Source organism: Gossypium raimondii, chromosome 4, assembly GCF_025698545.1.
Source record: "Gossypium raimondii isolate GPD5lz chromosome 4, ASM2569854v1, whole genome shotgun sequence".
NCBI classification, from domain to species: Eukaryota; Viridiplantae; Streptophyta; class Magnoliopsida; order Malvales; family Malvaceae; genus Gossypium; species Gossypium raimondii.
The window spans coordinates 37,185,688-37,205,241 of NC_068568.1; the positions used below are offsets into that span (position 1 = coordinate 37,185,688).

The 19,554-nt window shown below is 31.9% G+C and overlaps 1 protein-coding gene across 1 annotated transcript; it reads right to left on the reverse strand.

Annotated features, from left to right (window-relative positions):
* Positions 1-2,806: 2,806 nt before the first annotated feature.
* LOC105778965 (E3 ubiquitin-protein ligase ATL59) lies at positions 2,807-3,321 on the reverse strand. Its single transcript, XM_012602718.1, has 2 exons — positions 2,935-3,321; positions 2,807-2,827 (listed from the first exon to the last, which is right to left on the reverse strand). The coding sequence occupies exons 1-2, from the start codon at positions 3,319-3,321 to the stop codon at positions 2,807-2,809; spliced, it is 408 nt and encodes a 135-aa protein (XP_012458172.1).
* Positions 3,322-19,554: the final 16,233 nt, after the last annotated feature.

Consider the following 19,554-nt stretch of genomic DNA (forward strand, 5'->3'; position numbering starts at 1 on the left):
TAATGATGACAAGTGGAACATTTGTTTTTCTATTTAATTTTTACAGTTTTTTTCAAATAATTTCTATAAATTTTTGTTATTCATTTAATTTTAATAATCTTTTAAAAAATTATTTTATATCTTTCTTTTGATTTTATTTAAGATGATATAAAATAAAAATAAACCAATTTTTTTGCTTTTGAGCCGGGCTTGAACAAAATTTCTTTTTGCTCTTGGGTCGGGCTTGAGTAAATAAAATTTTTAAATGTTTTATTTTAAATTTAATTATAAAATAGGTTAATATTAATTTATTTTTAATAATTTATTATTTTTAAAATAGTGATGAGTTATTTGAATGGGGTGACGAGATATGTTTATTTATTAAATGTTTACAAAATAAGTTACCTTTTCTAAAATATATATAAATTTCTCAATAGAATTTTTCTTTTCACTTTCCAAAACCATTTTATTTATGAAATATTGAAAATTTAAAAAAATTATCAAATAAATATAACATAGTTTGATAAATACACACAACCAATTTTTTAAAAAGAATATAAAATACTGCTAAAATATTTAAACCTCTTAATGATAGAGTTCTTGTTTAAAACAATGATACAATTTAAAAAAATTAAAGACATAATGTAAAAAATAAAAAAATATTATAAAATTTTAATAGTGTTTAAAACTTCCAAAATTTGTTGTTTATAGATTAAAAGTTGTACAATTATTTTAATATTTTATTTTATTACGCTTTAAAATTGATTACTACTCAAAACTGAAGTTTTAAAAAATTCATGGTTATCCAAGTATATACAATTTAATTTGAAATGTTGATGGATGATAATAAAACTTATTATTATTTAAAAAATCAATTAATTTAAAATGGTCATTATGAAGATGTCGCTTTAAACTTATTATATTTATAATTGCATATTTTAATTATTTAATCTAAACAATTAAATTCCAAAGTAATATATTTAAAATATTACAAATCATATATAATTCCAAATAATTTATACATTTAGTCAATTCATGCATCGCACGGATAAGAAAATTAGTAATGTTTTAATATCCATGTGGAGTACTTGATGATTTGAAAAAATTCTACATGTCAAATTTTCATTAGTTTAACAATTCATTAATGATCATAATAAAAAACATGTACCACATTAAATATTTTATGAAAAACACAGATACTAAATTTAATATTTTTAAAGTATAAATATCACATTAATAATGATAAAAGGAAAGAAGGTGGAACTGCAAGTAACCTTACAGCTTATTAGAATGTCTTAGATTGATATTTTAAAATAAAATAATTATAAACTGATAGTATGTTATTTATAACATAATGGTAAGTAGTATTTTGCAACCAAATTAACAACATAGAGGTAAAAGTAAAGATAAATAGTTTATAATACACAAGTAAAGAATATTGTGGATAAAATAATAATAAATAATGTATAACACAAAATAAATATTTAATATTAAAAGATGATAGTAAATTTTATAATTATCAATTATGTAATTATAATTTTTTATAAATATCACCATCTTCATAATACCTAATTGGAAACATATATAAATATTAATATTCATAATAAATAAATTTAAAAAAGTTACAATTTATCAATTATATGTTTAAAATTATTATATCAAATTAATTAAAAAATACTGCAAACAATTATGGTATTCATATTTTACATAAATTATATGTAAATGCGTAAAATAATAAAATCTAAAATAACTATAGATTTATTTTATATTTATAATTTTTAAAAAAACGTACCACTGATTTTGTGGATCCAACGCAGATTGATCTCTATTTTCAAATGCAGAAGGTGGGGTGGTTGGGGTTAAAGTTGAAGCACTATAAGAATTCAAACCAAACACAAAAACAAGAATCAATTCTTGGCTACCTACCACACCATTAACACTCCCTAGTTGGACTCAAAAACAAATTAATTATATATGAAGGAACTTAACCTAAAACAATATGTTAACTTTCATCTTCTTCTTCTACCAAAACCAAACATGTACTTCTCTCCCTCAAAAAGAGCAATATTTGTGGTTCCCATTAATCCATCCCAAATTTGCTATTGGGTGGACTGGCTGACTGACGTGCTCATTATGATGGTCAATCATGATACATCAAATTGCTATGTATTTGTATTTCTCTTTTAAATTCTGGCTCTCGTTTCCTTCACAATCCCACTCAAACATTAATGGGTTGGTAGGATTACACAGAATTATGCGTAACTCCTCAAAGCATAAAACAGCCCCACCCTCCTCTCAATCTCAACTGCTCTCTTTCACCATTGCATTTGCATGCCCTTCCCATTACTTGTTCCCTTTATTCATTTACTTAAATCTTTAATTGAATTCAACTATGGAATGTATATTTGAAATAAATTATATTTTTATGAAATTATTTGTCTTTTTTACATTTTAAACACAACCAATAAAAATTTTTAATCGGTTTATACATTTTCATATTATTATACAAAACTTTTTATTTATTGTATGTGACTTTTACCTATATTTTGCATACATGATTTGTTTCATGATAAAACAATTTTGAAACTTTGGATAAAGAATTCAAGCATGTAATTAAACCCTTTTTTTCTGTCATTAGCTGCAGTTCTTTGTATACTCTGATCCATATATCTATGGCAGATGTATTATAGATGTATATAGAGGTTTCTATGATCAATATAAATAAAAAAGAAGTCGTACTTGCTGAAGTTACCAGTTATTAAAGATAAATGAATGTACTAGTACTGAAGAATCAGGTGTTAGCAGGACTTTTGGGACATTGAGAAAGTTAAGACGAAACAAGGTCTCCCTAGAATAAGAAAACAGGAAATGTAGTAGCTAGTGATGTATTTTCCTAAAAAGATTGTGCAAAAAAGAAACAAGTTGATTGTGTGGGCGGCGGAGGCCAATAGAAACCTCATTTCTACAAAGAGGGCAAGTGGAGCGATATTGGAACCAGGCATCGATGCAATCAACATGGAAGCAGTGTTTGCATCTGGGTAGCCGCCGCAGCCTCTCCCCTTCTTCTGCTTCATATAGACACACACAACAATAGGGTACTGTTACTGTTGCGGCAGCCTTCTTCGTGGTAGGATTGTATTTGTAACGGAAGGTGAAGAAGACATTGAAGTTCATAAAGTTGAGCAATTCAATTACAGACATTGCACAACGAGGAACGGCGAACAAGAAGAAGATGACGATGAGAACAAGGCAGCAGTAGCTACTTGTAAAACCCAACCAACTGCCTATCTCGTCCATCAATTCCATCTCACTTCTCATGCCTACTACCGCCTTCATATCCATCGCCACCTGCTCAATTCCCTCTTTCTGTTTTTATCACCTATTCACAACATGAATGGAATAATATTGAAAGTTTTTCATGTTGCACTCCTATTCATTTCTTCTTCATCACACTTGTTTTTTTTTTTTCTATACCATCTCTCTCTGTATATATAAAGAGATCATATATGGCACACAAAGATAGCACAGTAACTCTAGTTTTTACGAAAGACTTGTAGTATATGTTAATGTTTTAGTGGCGTTCAAGCATTCCGCATAGATATAAATATATAAATATGATGAATGGTACTTTACCCAAGTTTATACCTAGCTAATGTTGCCATTTGGTACATAATTAATCATTCCCCTCCTTTGTTTCTTTTGTTGAGTTTATTATTAATGAGCAGCAATTCATGAAATGAATAGGTTTGGTAAGACTTAGTTTAGTGATACAAAACTGGGAAATTAAATATTGGCAGACTTGGTGATTAACGTGGATTGAAGCAACCAATTGAGGGGCGGGAGCAGAAAACAGGTGTACCAACTACAGCACTGCTTTGCCTTTGGGTTATCAAAATTCAACGTATACGTTGCCGATTGCCACACGTTTCAAATGTTCTAAGGGTGAGGTGAAAGAGATGCTTATATATACATACATAAGATGGGTAAGAAAACAATTGTTCAAATCTAATGTAAGAATCGACTCACCTACATTTTGGGAACATTTGCAAGCTTATTAAGACATAACATAAGTGGTCAGTTTCAGGTTATCAAAGGTTGAACTTTATTTTAAGTACTTTCTTATCTAAGAAAGGAAATCCCTTCCAATGTTGAACTCCTCTTCCGGGTTTGGTTTTTTCGTACACCAAGTTATGCAAAGAAGAAAATTAAACTTTCAACATACAAAAACATCATATTATAACAAGTTAGATATTTATATCATTTCTATATAGAAGATGTCTTAATATATACATTTTGAGATTCTTTTTTCATATTTGTTATTTCACAAAATTGATAGACATAATTTGTTAATTATAAAATTCAATAATTTAATTTGATAAAATTAAATGTTTATGACTTAGGTGAAAGTCAATATACTGATGGACCTAAAATGCAAATTAATCCCGCAAAACAAGGTAAATATTATATATATATTAGATTATGACATATTTAGGGCAAATATAATGGGTGGGGCCTACCTTCCCTCAAAGAGACTTGTAATTCAACCTTGGGTTTTTTTTTTAATGATAAAAAAATGATTATTTATAAAAATAATCCAAATGAAAAATCACGAGAATGACTTGAAATTTATAGTATTTGTCGGTTTCGTTTGCTCTCAGTGATGTCCCAATCATTGCATTTAAAAAAAAAATTGGTGACCAGTATGTATTTTTCAAAAGACTCGTATTTTTTACGGATATTCAGGGAGGAAAAAATAAAAAAATATTTTTTTAATAGGCATTGAAGAAATTAAAAAAACTTATTTTGTCAAATAGAAAAATAAAAGAAAAAAATTTGTCAGGAATCGTTTTTGGTGTCGTCAAGCTGTCTGGCGGCATCAATGTCGGTAGGTAAAAAAGTTATTTTTTCTGTGCCGCCATGTGATCGCCTATAAACGAGTAGTTAAATATAACACCAAAAATAGAAGAATTAAGAACAGCAGTCTCTGCAAGTGCACGGGTCAAATTGTAATATAGTTTAGTACAATAAAATACTTTGGAAGTATTCCGAGGATTGTACCTAGGAGAGGATGAAATAAATAATGAAAACGTTTTTACAATAATAAGTCTAAGTAGTAGTAATTAACTCCTATATTACGATAAACCATAAAATAAGTTGAAGAGATAAAAATAAGTAAATAACGAAAAGAAATAAATAAAGAAAAATAAACAAACGAAATAATTCAATAAACTAATCAGGAAGATTTATTCGCTTTAGGGTTTGCAACTAACTTCGAATTAGGGTTGTAGAGTGGACTAGCTATCGATTAACCAATTATTACCTTCCAGCCTCTAATGAACTAAATCGATTGGTTGATACATGTTTATCTCCCAACCTCAATTTCTCAACCAGGATAAATTACGATTTACTCGATTCAACTTATCTCCCGACCTTGTCTGGCCTATGATAACTTCTTAGGCTTGTCAATCCTAGTGGTTTGAGCATACGCAATTCATACCAACTAATCCCTTTCGGGAAACCCTAAATCCTCTGTTAATCACATTCTTATCCACTCATTAATCTCCCCTAAGGGATTTAGCCACTCATATTATTCATAATCTCTATCTCGATTGAATAAATTATGTGAAGAGCACAGTCGATTCGGGAGAGAAAAGAGATTTGAATAATCATGGATTGATATTGAATGGGGAACGGAGTAGCAAATATCGTGATTGGAATAGAGAAATAAATCGAAGGCAATAATAAATAAACTGAAATACTTTAATTAAATAGATAGACTCTTGAATCAAAACTGATTTCAAGAGGAAAAACAAAAGAGTTATTGGAAAATCAAAAAGAAAATAATCTACTTCTACTCCTAAACTACTAGGGTTTTTGAAGGCGTCTAGGGCAACTTAATTACATCAAATCCCTAATGTCTTATTTATATAGGAATTGGAAGCCCAAATTAGGTTTTAAACACGTCATAGGTCTTCGTAAAAGTTTGATTGCGCGGACAAAATAACCCCGAATTACTTAGGCAGGACGTCGACGTGTGTCGCGCCACACCTCTTGCGTGGCGCGACACGACACCTAATTCCAACCTTTTGTCATTCATTTGGTGCTTTGACATCCCAAAAATCTTGTGCATCACCCGTCCCTTGCTTCCACGTCAATTGGACCTTTATATATTTATTCTACACACTTAATTGAACCAATTGGCACAACATAAGGCCTGCGTCGGCCTATTGGGTCACAATACCTATAAAATGTGTCTAAAAACACTTATTTTATTAACTTTTAATCCTAAGGCCTAAATACCGAAAAAATAAATTAAAATATTAAATTGCTTAGAAAATAAACTCCTTAAGTGCGAAATTGACTCGAATTGACTACTACATTTGACGACAAATCAAATACCCCCACACTTAAGTCATTGCTTGTCCTCAAGTAAACTACCCAAAAACAAAATAAAACTGGAAAAAAAACTAAAACTAAAATAGGAAACAAACATGCATAGAAAAGAAAATGTACTTGAGCTAGCTTGATAGATGAGATTGGGTCGAAACATCGACACTACAAATATTTGTCTAAATATATAATTGTAGCTAGAAATTTAAACAATTCAAAGTTATTATCACCATAAAACCTTATTGACCTTATTTCCTTATCATCTTCATCACCAAAATTTCTAGGGTTTGAACTTTAAAAGAGGGGTTTTGATAAGAGTGTGATGGGGTTTGAATAAGGTAAGTCTTTAAGAAGTCTCATTGATATACCGTAATTTGATATGCCAAATTAGGCTATCCAAAACACTCGAGGAGCTTATTCTCTAGCAATTTACGAGTCTTTTCCATACTTTTGTTGACTTTTAGTTTCTATTATTAATAATCGTTTTTGCTTAGTTTTACTCCTTTTGAGACCCAAGTTGGTATGAGACCCCAACGATGTGTTTGAGTTGGTGTAGGGAGATGACGATGATCCGATCTTGAGGAGAACCATATTCAACATGGGAGTTGCAACATTGATTCTATGGATGTCGGGACATTGAGCTTCCTCTGGCTCGAGGGTGCAAGACTTCAACGAGAAATCAACATAGAGCTGACTGTTGAGAGAGTTGCGACATTGAGGGTGTTGTTTCGCGACATCGAGTCCAAGTCATGGCACCGAGTTTCCAAAGCCGCAATATCACTGAAGGTTGTTTAAGTGAAGAAGTCGTAGTCACCATCAAGGATGTTGCGAATTTGGGCAATGAATGTCGCGACATTAAGAACCCTCAGAGCCATGAGTGTGCCACTGTCGAGGGTATCGCGACATTACTTCCTGACGAGGTGAAAAATACTGCAGGGGTAGTCTTTCGTCTAACATCAACCTAAGTCGGCACACACATTCTAAGGGTAATTTTATCATTTTTAAGGTTGAATTTTCAATTGTTTTAAAGATCTTTTGGCTGTCAACTTAAAGGAGACATATTTTATTTAATATTTTTAGTTTAATTATTAGCTTTTTCTCCATTTTAGGTTTAGGTTATTAACTTTTCTTACCTTAGTTAGTGTAACTATTAGTTTTGTTAGTTTTTACTGTAGCTTTTCTTCTTCTTTTTTCTCTTGCAATTAAGTACTCAAGTTTTACTTTGAATTTTGATTTCTCTTCAAGCCCTTCAATATATTTCAGCTTTTCTTACCTTTAAAGCATAAAAATCTTAACTTTAGTTGTGTTTTCACCTCTATTGTTACTGCTATCATCTTCTTCAAAGCATCCATCCAAAAACCCCTAAGATTCCTCTAACCTTACTTTTATGTTTCTTTGAATGAATCATTTGAGCATCTGTTTGATTTTTGTTTGTATAATGATGATGATGAGTGGTAACTAAATCTAGGGTGGTTGGTTGATGGAAACGTTGTGAGATCGAGAGATAAACTAGACTAAATTGTCTAATTTGGTAAAATGGTGACCAAAAGGTAAAATTAAACCATTTAGAGGTTTGAGCCTTGTAAATCCTTAATCCAAAAATTAATCAACAACATGGAAGTCAACCAACCGCTTTTTTCCATTGAATTGTTAGTTATATACTTTTGACTATTTTACAATTTAGTCTTCTTTAGTGTTAAATAGTTAAATAGTGTAATTACCCCTTGAATTATGAATTGTCGTACTATAGCATTTAGTGAGTAGCTAGCTAGACTTCTTGTTTGCATCCATCTTCCTTGTTAATCAACTTATCACCAGAACTTTCTTGGGTTCGATTCTTGGAATACTCAAAATGTTTCATTATAACACTTATAAATATTACAATCGATCTATCACACTTGCAATAAACCGCTATAGTTAGAATTGTATTTGTGTTGGTTCATAGCCTCAACGTACGTACGTTAGGGTGAAGTCACTCATCTCTCTTATGCATTAGTTACATGTTTATTGAAATTTTTGTTGTTGTTGAGCCATTTAAGTGGCTAAATAATGTTGGTTCAGTGGTGGTTATGGGTATTTACGATGAAATTTGTTTATTTTGATTAAGAAAATCAAGAAGGAGATAGAGTTCTTCATAAAGGAAAGGAGAAAGTTAAAGATTGAAGTGGGAAGTGTTGAACTCTTCAACTCCTTTTTGTAAAATCTTTGAAAGTCTCATAGAAATTGTTTTTATAATTAATATTATAGTTCAATGGTGAGTTTAGTTAGTTTGTATAATTATAGCACCAAGGTAAGTCAAAATGTTATTAATTTTCTTATGATTATGAGAAGTATTTCATTTGAATATATATATTGAATTAACTTATTATATATATTAATTGATGTAGATAAATTGTTATTGTTGAGTTTTAATTAACTTAACAAAAATTTCATACAAGCATTGGATGAGGGGTAAGGCCACTTGTAAAGATAATAAATGTATGCTTGAGGTAAGTAACTCACCTACTTCTTAAAAATCTATTTTAATTATATGAATGTGATGGGTGTTAATAAGAAATAGATAAGAATTATGGAGGTGAAATGGAAATATGAATTTGATAATGTTCTTATGTGAAAAAGAGAGAGATTGCCCTAGTAGCTTGGTACAATAGATGAAGACACATATGGTATGCCATAAGGATTGCTATGTGTACATTGTACGGGGACATGACTTGGACCGAAGACATGATATGTTGTCATACGGCATAGCACTTTGGTGCGACCCGGGTTTACATGACATGAACTTGTGTGATGGTTGGGGGCACCTTTAGTGCCTAATATTTGGGGTGAGGGGGAAATCTCGAGTGTCCGGCACTTATTATACTAGGATATGGAGGGCTTTAACCAATTGTAAATCGAATGACTATTAAGGAATTGTACATATATTATAAAAGTTAAGAATTTAATATTACTTGTTTATGCTTTTAGTATATTTATATCGTGTGCACACTAAGTTATTCTACAAGTTACTTATTCTAAAAACTAATTTATTATTGGATAATAGTTTATTTGAGTTTCTAGAGACTTACCGAGTTTCGTGCTTAACACAAAGTTGTCCTTTGCGCGTAGGTAGTTCGACTTTGGAAGCCAACTCAACCAAAGGATCACCTGCTCAAACTATTGCCATTATTTGAAAGTATGAATCCCATATATTTGCATTTTAGCTTTCTAGCAGTATGTACTAGTGTCACGGAGCGCAGTTCAAAGCCCGTGACCATCGCACACAATGCATCCCATGGAAGTCTATCATTTACATGGGGATCATTTAACCCATGAGAGTTGTCCTGATTCAAAGAGTTGTTGAAGAAGCCTATCCATTTGAAGCCTAGGTGGCCCAATGAAGCTTATATGGAAAGATAAGCTACCTTGGTAAACATGGGAACTAACCTTAGAAGATTGAGGAGAATCATATCTTGTAAGATTATATTAGATTTGATATTGTAAATCTTATAAATTCCTTGATTTTAGGGATAGGCTAAATCTTGTCCGTCGATGTAACTTGATCTAGACTGTCAATTTTGGGGGAACTCAACTATAAATAGAGAGCCTTCCCCTCACTTGTAAATCATCCATTGTATTCCATTCTTTACTGTTTCTTGTGTTCTTTGAGAGAAAGTAATACAATTGAGAGCACTTACTCAAACACCTCTTGTGCATAGTTTTCTGTGGCTTTCTTTTCTTTTGTGCCTTCTTTTTGCTAGAGTTACTTTTGTTATATAAATTGGTGCCTTGGAGGATTTCTTTGTGAATCTTCAATTGTTTAGTGGTTAGGCTGACTTAGGCATGTTTGCATTGAAAGGATCGACTAAAGCCACACGAATTGCGAGACTAAAGTTCTATCCCCATGACACTAGAGGGCCTTGCCTAAAACTTATAGATCGATTTCATATTATCATGTTATGTAATGGATGTGTTTACAAATTCCATCTTTGAACTTAGTTGGTTTTGAGCTATAAGGCTTTATCTTTTGTATATTTGCTTGCATATTAGATTATAGTTATGATCTGAACCATTTTGAATGGTTTTACATATGTTTCATATTGCTTGTTTATTGCTTGAAGTGTTTAACATGAATGGTCCAGTTTCGATTAAGTTTTTAGTATAATTTTGTTGAAAAATTAGCTAAATTTTGATGCATGTGACCTGAATACTTTGGTTGGAGTTGGTTTGGAAGCTGTTTTCAACTTTACAAATGTGATTTTTGGACTCCTAGAGTTTGGATTCAATTTTGGTATTGTTTGGGGTTGAAAAAAGGGTGTTTAGGGGTTATTTTTTTACCTATGGGGCAGAGGTATTGATACCAAGCCCTAGAGGTACCGCACCCTAATTGGAAGAATGCCAAAATGTACAGTACCAGGGCTAGGTATTAGTTCCTTCGGCCCTAGGTACCATAGTCCTTGTACCTTTTGGGGCCACTACACTGTTTTGTGTAAAAAAGGCCCTCTAAGGCCCGAAAAGGGCCCCAGGCACCTTCGAACACCCCTAAATCAATTCAAAATGGCTTTAACAAGATTTTAAAACTTAGAAATTGATTTTATCTATTTTATATGATCTCATAAAAATGTTGTCTTAAATAAATTTGGGATTACTGTCATAAAAGTGGTTTCATGACATCTCTTATTCGTACCGGTTGTCAGGATGGATGAGGGATGTTACAACAACCATTTAAATCTTTCTTATTTTTGGGATACTGGCCGAGTAACCTTCTCATTTCTAGCTTAAGTTCAAATTCAGCCACCCCGGTGATAACAAATCCTTCAATTTGAGGACCTATAATTAAGGCTAAGGTAAGAGTCTCTAGTCTCCACCTTTTCACCAAGGTTGTAAGCATCAGTGATCGTAACAAAATAGGAGTTCTAAAAAACCTCACTTCCTCTAGACGATTTGTAAGTGAATGTATATTACTAAGAATTCGAAGATTTTGTTGCTTGATCTAGAAAGTAAATAAAAACAAAATAAAAATAATTTTCTAAATTCAAAATTGATATAATTTAATACTAAAATTAAATATACATGTCAAATAAATAAATGCTTGTTTAACTTATAGCTTAATAAGAAAATTACCATATTAGCGACTATTAGCTACTGTATGATTTGCTTCCTTAATAGAGCTATAGTAAAGTTAAAATATCAAGTTTAAAGTGAGAAATGAAGGATGATTTGAAGAGGGTTTTTTTTTGTTGGAACATTTTCAAATATTTATAGTATCCCAATAACTATAAATGAATGAGTGTAATTAATCAAAAGATAAATCTTTTGGTCATTGGTCAAAAGTTATATCATTTGATTTAAAAAAAGAATTATAACTATTCAAAATATTATTTGAATAGTTACAAAATTAAATGAATAATTATTATTATTTATTTATTCATAAAGACACCTATTGAAAGATGTCTCTATGAAGAGACATGAAAATTCCAATAAATAGGAATGGGATTTCATTTGGAAATCATATCAACAAATTCTAATATTCTTTCTTTCCTTCCTTCATTTTTTAATATTATTAGATTATTCTATAAAGTATTACTGCAGAAATCCTTTATAGAAATTGAGTTTTTTGTTATACATTGCTCAGTGCATAGTAGACTATTCTCGTCAGTGCAAAACACAAATAGTCATTGGCTTCATTGTATCCTCAAGGTTAATTTGCTTGGAACTCATTTGCACACCGAAGGTAGGTGGGAGCGAATATAACCTTAAAGATAGTGGCTTGATACACGCCTTGGAGCCTGTCCTATTTCTTCTTTTTCTGTTCGAGTTTCGATCGTGTGTACGAGATTTTCCTTACCAGAGTTTTGAACTAACAATTTTAAGGTTATATTTCATTATGACTACCACAACACATTAAAGTGGAACACTAAGGGAGTTGGCTTCCAACTTTGTTAAACTTGATCGGTTTGATGGTGGCAATTTTCGACGATGGCAGAAAAAGATGCACTTCTTATTATCAACTTTGAAGATTGCTTATGATTTGGATACTCCAAGACCTGAAGAGAATGAAAATGAATCTGTTGCTGCAACCCGAGAAAGATAAAAATGGGACAATGCTGACTACATATGCATGGGCCATTTATTGAATGGTTTATCTGATGGTTTGTTCGACACCTACCAAAACGAGGTCACCGCTAAAGAATTATGGGACAAATTGGAGGCAAGATACATGACCGAAGATGTTACAAGTAAGAAATTTCTTGTCAGTCGTTTCAATAATTATCAAATGGTTGATGGTTGTTCTGTTATGGAACAATTTCGTGATATTGAAAAGATGCTGAATCAATTTAAGCAATATGATATGAAAATGGATGAAATGATTGTGGTATCCTCCATAATAGACAAACTTTCTCCATCTTGGAAAGACTTTAAAAGAAGTCTAAAACATAAGAAAGAGGAAATATCTCTTGAGGCTTTGGCAAATCATCTTCGTATTGAAGAAGAGTATCGAAAACAAAATCAAAACCTAAATTCTGAATATGCCAAAGTACATGTTACGGAGGAAGTACAGACTACTAAATCATTCAAGAGAAAGTTCAAACAGACTGATAGAGCACCTAAGTTCAAAAAGAAACAAAAGCGTTCATGCTATCATTGTGGAAAACCAGGACATTTCAAGAATGAATGTCGATTTTTAAAGAAGAAATCATCTTCTAAGTCTGATAATAACAAAAAGTATGTTGCAATGATATCTTAAATTAATATGGCACAATATGATAATACATGGTGGATTGATACCGGAGCAATCAAACATGTGTGCAAAGACAAAAGCATGTTCACAAAGTTCACACAATGTGAAAACGACGATGTCTTGTACATGGGAAATTCTTCCACCGCAGCAATCAAAGGCAAAGGGTCTATTGAACTACAATTCACTTCTGGAAAAGTTTTAACCTTAAATGGTGTATATTATGTATTAGAAATTAGGAAGAATTTAGTGTCTGGAAGTCTGTTGAATAAGTTTGGTTTCAAACTTGTTTTTGAGGCAGATAAGTTTATTTTGTCTAAGGGAGGAATTTTTGTGGGGATAGGGTATATGTATGAGAGCATGTTCAAACTCAATATTATTAATAAGAATAAAAATACTGTCGAAACCATTTTTTGACATTTGAAAAATGGGGATCGACTTTGAAAATAGAAAACTCTGGGAGTCGCCACCGATCTTTTATTAAAGTGTGATCGGTTCACCATTAAAAATAAATTTAGGTCTGCGAATTTTTGAGAAAAGAGGTTCGGGAGTCGATTACGCACGAGGAAGGGTTAGCACCCTCGTGACGCCCAAAATTGGTACCGGTTTGATTGTTTAATGTCTTAATGTCAAAATTTTGAAAAGATTTTAAAATACAATCCTTTTAATTTGAATGAATTGGAAGATAATGCTCATTTATTTTAAAGAAATAAATTGTTATACTCAGTGAGTTAGAGTGCAACATTTCGAATCCTCAAAATTAAGCTTATCCTTTGATTTTTAAAACCTATGCGTTTTGAGAAGGATATCTGATTATTTGGGTCCGATGAGAAAATCAAAACCCAGTAAGTTAGGGTTCGATTTCACCAAATTCCCAAATACCGAACATTGCCTTTATTTTTATTTTTATATATATTTTTTTAAATCCTTGTCTCGAGAAAATAACATGTCATATCCAATGCGTTAGGACACAACGTGTCGAATTCCCGAGAATGGGTCATTTGAAATTTGTATGTTAAAAATATTCGATTATTTAGATTCGGCGAAGAAAATTGGAACCTAATATGTTAGGGCTCAATTCTCTCGAGGATTCCAAACTTCGAGTATTTTTGAAAGTTTTTTGAATGAAATAACTTTGTAATTTGTAATATTTTGAATGAATAAAAAAACGATTGTATAATTATGTACCATGCGTATTGATTATTCGTAAATTAAAACGTATACTAATGAATGTCAAATAAGCGAGATGTACGAGCAAACAATACAATTTACGTAAGAGCAATTATCTCACATCATGTATGAATACTAACATTAAAAGCAAATGAATTATAAGGAATATCAAGCAAATCAATAACAAAGTTTAATAAGTTTTAAAGTAAAATGAAATAAAAACATGCAAGGGAGAAGATTCAAAACTATCAACGTACGATAAATTATATGTATAAAATTTCGTCATAATGTATATATACGAGTTTGCAATAGATTTAAAGGAAAATGAAAAGAAATACTATGTAAAAATGTAATAACAAAACAATTTAAAGCAAATATATAAGAAAAATATATAATATACCAAATAATATACATACATAGTAGTAATATACAAAAATTAAATAAATGAAATGAAATAAAATAACAAATTTACAAAGAATAAGATTTCTATGCATGAAAATATCATTTGAAATTAATAACATATTATTTTATATATATATGCATGTATATATAAAAAAATACTATATACATATATAAAAATATGAAGTATCATTATTAGAAATTAACTTTCATAGAATATAAAGTTAAATATATATAAACAAATATAGAAAAAATAATAATACAATATAAAGAATAAATATGATAAAAAATAACAACGAATTTTCTAAGAAAACTAAATAACAAGAAGGACTAAATCACAAACAAAATCGAATTAACAGGGAATAAATAAGATTAAGCTACAGTGGAGGGCTATACTGCAATGCGCGGATTATAGGGGGAGCCGATTGGGAAATATCCCGCTTCCCCAAAACGCGGCGTTGCAGACTGGGATTAAAATGAAACAAAAATAGCATAAGAGATTAAATTCGGAAAGAAATAAAAGGACGGGATTGAAACACGCTTGAAAAGTAGAGGGACTCAAAGCGCAAATAGTCCATTTGGCTTTAAAACGCGCGGATCCCTTGCCCACTGGGCCGGGTCGTTGGGTTTAGTCCGATACGGCACCATTTTAGAGCCATTGAAACGGGCCCTAAACGGTGTCATTTCTTACAACCTGTAGAGAACAAATCAAAACCCTAAAAGCCATATCCTTCATACCTTTCTTTTAAGCCATCAAAAAGAAAAAGAAAAAAAAAGCTAAGCCCCTTTCGCCCTCCTCTGCCGCAGTTCCACCATGAACAGTGGTTGAAGCCTCATCACCAAGGGCTTCTCAGCTCCTTTTCGCGCGGATCCAAGAGCGTCTAGGTAAGAGTTCTAAACCCTTTTTCTTTTGCTTATTGTAGTATGTATATAAAAAAAATAGGAAAAATGAAAAGAACAACACCAACAAAACGCAGAGAAAAATAAAAAAATAAAAGGAGAACCACCTTCAAAAACCTTTTTTGTATTGATTTTTTTTATCCCCCACTTTACAATATTAGTATGGCCTCTTTTATGGCCAGAATTACAGAAAAAAAAAATAAAATAGAAAGAAAAGAAAATCCTCTCTGCTATCTTTTTTTTTCTCCTGCCTTTCGTGCGTATTTTCTGCTATTTTGTGCGTGGTTTTTGCGTTTCTTTTGTCCTTTCTGCAGGTGTACGGAGATGAGTTGGGACGTGGCGTGGCTCGTGTGAGTGCTGCTACATACGTGGGGAGTGGCTCGCGCGGCGCTGGAGTTGGGCAGAGGCAGGAGCGGCGGCCAACAGTAGTTAGGGCTAGGGTTTCTGATTCTTTGTGTTGGGCTTGGGACAACTTTGGGCTGATGGTTAGGGCCATAGGTTTAATTGGGTCGATTGGGCTTTTTAGATAGTGGGCTATTGGATTTAGTGATTGGGTTCTTGGACATTATGGTTTTTGGACTATTTTGTTTTATTATTTTTTATTATTGGGCCCGGGCAAAAATGGGCTATTACAAATACTATTTCTGCTTATATGGTTGAATCTTTTTGTTTGTGGCATTATAGATTAGGTCATTTGAATTATAGAAAATTGAATGACATGTATAAATTAGATTTAACTCCTGTTTTTAATAATAATATTGAAAAATGCAATACATGTATGTTGACTAAAATTACAAGAAACCCTTTCCCTAAGGTTAAAAGGAAAACAAAATTGCTTGATTTGGTACATAGTGATTTATGTGACATGCATAATACTCCTACATTAGGTGGAAAGAAATATTTTGTTACTTTTATTGTTGATTGTTCTAGATATTGTTATGTATATTTATTGCATTCAAAAGATGAAGCGCTTGATAAATTTAAAGTTTATAAATCTGAAGTTGAACTTCAGTGTGAATCATTTATCAAGTGCTTAAGATCGGATAGAGGTGGAGAATACTATAATCCAAGTTATTTTGAACTCACTGGAATTGTCCATCAAGTTTCAGCCCCTTACACACCACAACAAAATGGTGTAGCTGAAAGAAAAAAATAGAGTCTTGACTGAAATGGCAAATTCAATGTTATCATATTTAGGTCTTGGACAAGGTTTTTGGGGAGAAGCTGTTCTAACAGCTTGTCACATATTGAATAGAGTTCCTAATATGGAAACTAAAATAACCCCCTATGAACAATGGAAGAAAAGGAAACCAAATCTTAATTATTTGAAGGTTTGGGGTTGTAGAGCTATTGTAAAAGTTCCAACACCTAAACGTAAAAAGTTAGGTGAAAGAGGAATTGAATGCATATTTATAGGTTATGCACATAATAGCAAGGTATATAGGTTCATGGTAATTGAACCAAATGATTCAATTTCAATTAATACTGTTATTGAATCAAGAGATGCTATTTTTGATGAAAATAGATTTAATTCTATATCAAGACAATTACAACCACAACAATTGATTCATTCTTCAAATGAGAATGATATTCCATTGAAACAAATTGATAATAATGATGAATCTTGTCAAGAATTAAGAAGAAGTAAGAAGATTAAAAAGGTCAAAGATTTTGGACCAGATTTCATTATGTTTCTTGTAGAAAGAAAAGATGAAAGTATATGCAATAAGATACCTTATTGTTATAATACTGAATCTGATCCTATTATATTTGAAGAGGCAGTGAAATCTCAAGACTCTGCTTTTTGGAAAGAAGCAATAAATGATGAGACGGATTCAATAATGGGAAGTCAAACTTGGATCTTAGTTGATCTTCCACCAGGTTCCAAACCAATAGGTTGTAAATGGATCTTCAAAAAGAAAATGAAGGTCGATGGAACCATTGATAAATTTAAAGCAAGGTTGGTAGCAAAAGGTTTTACACAAAGACAAGGTATTGATTACTTTGATACCTATATTCCAGTAGCAAGAATTGCTACAATTAGACTCTTAATATCACTTACCTCTATATATAATTTGGTTGTTCACCAAATGGATGTTAAAACTGCATTTTTAAATGGTGAATTGGAAGAGGAAGTGTACATGGAGCAACCGGAAGGATTTGTTGTTCCAGGACAAGAGCATAAGGTATGTAAGCTTGTTAAATCTTTACATGGGCTTAAACAAGCACCAAAACAATGGCACCAAAAGTTTGACAAGGTTGTTTTAGCTAATGGCTATAAAATAAATGAATCTGATAAGTGCATATATAGCAAATTCGAAAATGGAAAAGGTGTCATAATTTGCTTATATGTAGATGACATGCTCATTTTTGGCACGGATTTGGAACAAATAGAAAACACAAAGAAATTCTTGTCAAACAACTTTGCCATGAAGGATATGGGTGTAGCAGATGTTATTCTTGGGATTAAAATAACCCGAGATGAAAGCATTATAGCTTTATCACAATCACATTACATTGAAAATGTGCTTAAAAAGTTTGATCTTTTCCACTGTATACCAGCATCTACACCTATGGATCCTCAATTAAAATTAGTATCTAATGCTGGTAGGAAAATTGATCAATTGAAATATGCAAGTCTAATTGGTTGTCTTATGTATATAATGACTTGTACAAGACCAGATATTGCATATGCTGTTGGAAAATTGAGTAGGTACACAAGTAATCCAAGTAGTTTGCATTGGCAAGCTTTGAATAGAGTACTTAGGTACTTAAAGAAAACTATTAACTATGGATTGTGTTATAATGGATATCTTCCAGTTTTGGAAGGGTATTCGGATGCTAGTTGGATTACAAGTTTGGAAGATCATGCATCTACTAGTGGATGGATCTTCATTCTTGGTGGATGAGTCATTTCTTGGGGTTCCAAGAAACAAACATGTATTACTGATTCCACCATGGGAACAGAATTTATTGCATTAGCCGCTGCATCTAAAGAAGCAGAATGGTTAAGAAATTTGCTTTATGATGTACCTTTATGGGCTAAGCCAATTTCACCTATTTCTATCCGTTGTGATAGTGAGACTACTCTAGCAAAGGCATATAGCCAAGTATATAATGGAAAGTCTAGACACATTGGATTAAGACATAGTTATTTCCGATAATTAATCTCTGATGGAGTGATCACTATTAATTATGTGAGGTCAAGTGAAAATTTGGCAGATCCTTTGACAAAAAGTCTTGCTAGAGATGCAGTAAAAAAGACCTCAAAAGGGATGGGACTCAAGCCTATTAATTAGAGTTACCCATGATGGAAACTCGACTCAACGCTTGGTATAACGTCAAGTCTTGAGTTCAATGAGACAAAGTACATCATTAGTATGTGACTGTTAGCACTATAAATAAATCCATCCTAAGATTAAAGTGCTAGGTACCCGTAATGATAAGGGAAGGATGAGTAATGTATTCTTAATGGACCCATAACATAAATATGTTAGAGTGTTATAATTACGGGAACACTTTTGATGGGATCCACCTATGTGAGTGGAAGTGTGGCAGCTTCTAGGAGCTCAAAGGCTTGGCTCTGAAAGCACTCATGAAAAGAGGACATAGACCCATGGCCATAATAGTGTCCCTAGATACTATGCATTGACCGATGTTGAAATCATTGTGTGAGATGTGTTTAGTTAATCAAATGGAATAGTTGGTTCAAAGCTTAGTCTACCATGCAATTTCGATTAACTTTAACATGTTTTCACTAAGTGAATGTTCAATCGTAAGACACCTTTATTTATGCAAATTGATTTTCAAGAATATCAAAATCTAAATATGTTGAAAATGGGGGAAGATTGTTGGAACATTTTCAAATATTTATAGTATCCCAATAACTATAAATGAATAGGTGTAATTAATCAAAAGATAAATCTTTTGGTCATTGGTCAAATAGCCATTGGCTTCATTGTATCATCGAGGTTAATTTGCTTGGAACTCATTTGCAC